The following is a 4,857-nucleotide window of genomic DNA, read 5'->3' on the forward strand; positions in this document are numbered from 1 at the left end:
CTCTCTCTCTCTCTCTCTCTCTCTCTCTCTCTCTCTCTCTCTCTCTCTCTCAAAACATAGAGACAAACATTTGAAGATACACGAACTTACAGACGAAACAGACTGAGACGTATAGAAAGCAAGGCAAACTAAGGGAAGAACAGATAGACAGACGGACAAACTCGTATACGGACATGCAAAACATGAACGTACAGATACACCAGTACTGACATATCTGCGCACTCGGGCTGAACTCTATCTGATAGTGATACAATATCCGTGCAGGATGACCGAGATACTTCGTACGTCGTGTTTTACTGTCGTATCTATACGACGTGGGGAACCCTGTGCCACCACTTAACCCTATCCATACGTCGTGTTTCACTATCGTATCCATACGACATGGGGTACTCTGTGCCACCACTTAACCCTATCAGCACGTCGTGTTTTACTATCGTATCCATGCGACGTGGGGAACTCTGTGCCACCACTTAACCCTATCCGTACGTCGTGTTTTACTGTCGTATCCATACGACATGGGGAACTCTGGGCTACCACTTAACCCTATCCGTACGTCGTGTTTTACTATCGTATCCATACTACGTGGAGAACTCTACGCCACCAATTAACCCTATCCGTACGTCGTGTTTGACTATCATATCCATACGACGTGGGGAACTCTGTGCCACCACGTTCCAAAGAGGAAATTTACTTGTTAATCCGATCCGTGCCCCTTGTATAGCAGTCTGTCAAAATGATATTTTGAGAAATACCGAGTTTCAAAGAGATCTTCGTACTCACCATCATCGGGTGCCTTGCCGACTGGCGTGGGCGACCATGGACCTCCACTTCACCCTGTCCTTCGCAGCAGCAATGGTGTCTGTTCTTGCTGCTCCTAGCCATGTTGTCATCTTGTCCAGTGTCTTTTCCCTCTGTCTGCCTCTGCCTCTCTTTCCATCAAACTTGCCTGTTGTGACTATATTCTCTAATGCTTCTTCGTACTAGAAGTATTCTAAAATGTGAAGAAGACAACCCCGGGGGTACAAAATGACCCCAGGACGTACGGATAGAGTTAAACACCCACGAATACAGACAGCCAAACAATCGTTGATAAATAGAAAGGATCCATCTCTGTTTCTGAAAGTTTGCAATTGATTGCGCACCTGCGCTTATCACACACATGCATATAGTAGGCCTATATTGCTGACTGGGGGTGGGAGTTTTGCACTCATTCATTCATTCATTGATTCATTCATTCATTCATTCATTCATTCATTCATTCATTCCATCATTCATTATATATTCATTCATTCAATCAATCGTTCATTATATATTCATTCATTAATTCAGTTATCGATTTATTCATTAATTCGTATTCCTCCTCCTGCCCAGAGTGGCAAGGAGCTCTGGACCTTTCCATCCTTCTTTCCTTCTTTCTTTCTTTTTTCCTTACTTACTTCCTTCCTTCCGTCCTTCATTCCGTCCTTCGTTCCTTTATTCATTCATTCACTCGTTCACTCATTTCTTCCCTCCTTTCCCAGCGCCAAGGAGCCATCGGCGTGCCAGACACCACAGTAGCCCTCACAGAGATCTACCTAGAGGACCTCCTCCCCCGCTATGCCCCACCCATCATTGTTTCCATCTTTCCTTCCTTCCTTCCTTCCTTCCTGCCTTCCTTCTTTCCCTCCTTTCTTCATTTATTCATCTATTTCTTTCCTCCTCCCAGCGCCAAGGAGTAATCGGCCTGCCAGACACCCCAGTAGCTCTGACAGAGATCAACCTGGAGGACCTCCTGCCCCGCTATGCCCCGCCCATCAAACCCACGGGCAAGCTCAAACTACAGCTTCTCTTCTCCACCGACAGAATCAGCCTCACAGTCATCATTATTGAGGTCAGTAGCTGCTTTCTTACCATTTGTTTATTTGTTTGTTTGTTTGTTTTATTAATTGATTTATTGATATATCGAGATACTCGACAACAATGCTTGCCACACAGGAAATGAACTCAGGTCCTTTTTGTGTGACTGCGAAGTTCTCAGGTGCCCGCCTGCCTCTTGACTCAAAATTAAAATACAAAACTAACATGATTTGAACAATTAATTCATTTCTAATTAGTTGTCAAAATCTCTTTCAGTTGGGTCTATCCTTTAACTTGGATGAGTAATTTATTGAATAACGTTATAAAAATGAAACAGCATTTCAAAACGGAAAAGGTAGGGGGGGGGTTACAAAACGTACAAAAATTATCACAAATGTATCCTATTTGTTTCACTAACAGTTAACGTTAGAATTGTAAAGTCTGCATATTTTGTTGGAAGCGCGACACAACGCAAATCGTCATTTGGACAGCAATCATCACATCATCACTGCCTTTCTCACCCCGCACTAGGGTATAGGCCACGGACAAACACCTTCCACCTTTCTTTATCTTGGGCTAGACTCTTGATGTTATTCCGTGTCTTCCCACTTTTCTGTACATCGATTTCTGTGATACTTCAGTTGACGTTAGAATTGTAAAGTCTGCACATTTTGTTGGAAGAACTACACAACGCAAAGAGTTAGTTGGACAGTAATGAGCAGGGGGAAAAAATACTTTGATGCAGCATGATACAGGCCCGACAGGAAATAAAGGACGCAATGCAATTCGCCCCTCATGACGTCACAACGCTATGTACGGAGAGTTTGATCCTTAACTCGCCCCCCTTTTGTAATGGAATAGTTTTTTAAATGACTGGCGAATTCAAGATCCCCTGAAACAAACTATGAGTAGGCTTACGTCACACGTGAATAAATCATGACGTATTATTTCCCACAATGCCCGGACGTTTGGTAGACAGTAGACAGGAGCAGACGACGCCAGACGCCCAGTCACAGAATAGAACAAACAGGAAATGATATTTGAATACAGAATAACAACCGTATTTCGTTGTTTTTTGTTTTATAGATATTCATGTTTTTGTGTGACTGTGTGTATGGGTGTGCGCATGTGTATGTGAGTGTGTTTGTGTGTGTGTGTATGTGTATGTGTGTGTGCAGGAATGGGTGAAAGTGACAGTGTGTGTGTATGTGTGTTTGTGAGTGTGTGTGTATGTGTATGTGTGTATGTGTGTGTGTATATGCGTGTGTTTTGTGTGTGCAGAAATGAGTGAAAGTGACGGTGTGTGTGTGTGGAAGTGGAAGGAGGGTGGATGGTTATGATGGTGTATGTGTATGTGCGTGTGTGTGTGTGTGTGTGTGTGTGTGTGTGTGTGTGTGTGAGTGTGTGTGTGTGTGTTTGAGCATGCTTGCGTGTGTGCTCGTGTGCGTATTTGGGGAGGGGAGTGAGTCGTTATTTTTGTTCTTCTAGCCCTTAGTTGTTTTATTTTATGGCCACTTTTCATCTGACAAGATTAATGCTTAATGTTGTTCTACTGACGTTGTAATTGAAATAGTTTATGATTTTCTAGAAGAGCAGGACATCAGGAAGTCTCGTTCTTTGAGTCACGGGCGAAAAGATTCGATGTTGGGTAGAATCGATACAAGGCTTGAAAGATGCAGTCGTCTTTGTTTTCAATATCCACTCAAATAATATTCTAGATCAGTGCTTGCCAAACTGGGCTGTGGGGTTCACCCGGATGGTTACAGGTGATATTTGATACCCCACTTGGGAATACATATTTTGGGGGGCGATACAGAATATTTGGTCGTTTTTCAGCACAAGGGGGCTATCCCGAAAAAATGCTGTCATGAGAAAATCGAAAGTAAAGTTGTTGCCCCTTCTTCAGTTTCTTTAAAAGACAAGGAGAGCTTTCTTTACAATCAAACAAATTATATACACACCAAGGACTACTATATATGAGTATAGTAGTCCTTGATACACACCTATGAAACCAAACTTCTCCTTTAGGTAGTGCAATGCCCACTCTTGGTGTGGGTCAAGATTTCTGGGAATCCCCGATTTCTGGGTTAGCCCGCTTGTCTTTAAAAGCGACCATTTGATGCTAGCCTCTTACGCTAAAGTGGACTCTGACAACAAAAGATTGACAAGCGCTGCTTTGACTCGCCTCTTGCTGGAGTGAAGACAAGCATGTCGACACAGTAAAATGTCATTTGTTACTGGGAAGAAGATAGAAAGGCAAGAGCAGGGATAGGAAGAACAAAAGGTAACAATAGAATTTCTGTGTGGTGAGCCCAACCATTCACACTCTCATCGAGGTCGTTTCCTCAGAAGGGAAACTTTGTATTGGGTATCATGGTCTTTCTGCTTGGCTGTTGTATCCCTCTCAGTCCGGGTCTGTCTGCTGGGATGTTGTATCCTTCTCAGTCCGGGTCTGTCTGCTGGGATGTTGTATCCCTCTCAGCCCGGCTCTGTCTGCTGGGATGTTGTATCCCTCTCAGCCCGGCTCTGTCTGCTGGGATGTTGTATCCCTCTCAGCCCGGGTCTGTCTGCTAAGATGTTGTATCCCTCTCAGCCCGGGTCTGTCTGCTGGGATGTTGTATCCCTCTCAGCCCGGGTCTGTCTGCTGGGATGTTGTATCCCTCTCAGCCCGGCTTTGTCTGCTGGGATGTTGTATCCCTCTCAGCCCGGGTCTGTCTGCTAAGATGTGTATCCCTCTCAGCCCGGGTCTGTCTGCTAAGATGTTGTATCCCTCTCAGCCCGGGTCTGTCTGCTGGGATGTTGTATCCCTCTCAGCCCGGGTCTGTCTGCTGGGATGTTGTATCCCTCTCAGCCCGGCTTTGTCTGCTGGGATGTTGTATCCCTCTCAGCCCGGGTCTGTCTGCTAAGATGTTGTATCCCTCTCAGCCCGGCTTTGTCTGCTGGGATGTTGATGGGGGCGTAAAAAGAGTATTGTCATGCCATTGCCATTCTCTCTCTCTCTCTCTCTCTCTCTCTCTCTCT

At 44.8% G+C, this 4,857-nt stretch overlaps 1 protein-coding gene across 1 annotated transcript in view; it reads left to right on the forward strand.

Annotated features, from left to right (window-relative positions):
- Window positions 1-4,857, forward strand: part of LOC101856907 (synaptotagmin-1) — a gene marked incomplete in the record, with an annotated part of 110,477 nt that overhangs the window by 49,277 nt on the left and 56,343 nt on the right. Inside the window, 1 exon segment of the mRNA XM_035970689.1 lies at window positions 1,706-1,870. Within this exon segment, the coding sequence (XP_035826582.1) occupies window positions 1,706-1,870 (165 nt within the window).

This window comes from Aplysia californica, unplaced genomic scaffold (assembly GCF_000002075.1).
Source record: "Aplysia californica isolate F4 #8 unplaced genomic scaffold, AplCal3.0 scaffold00307, whole genome shotgun sequence".
Taxonomy (NCBI): Eukaryota; Metazoa; Mollusca; class Gastropoda; order Aplysiida; family Aplysiidae; genus Aplysia; species Aplysia californica.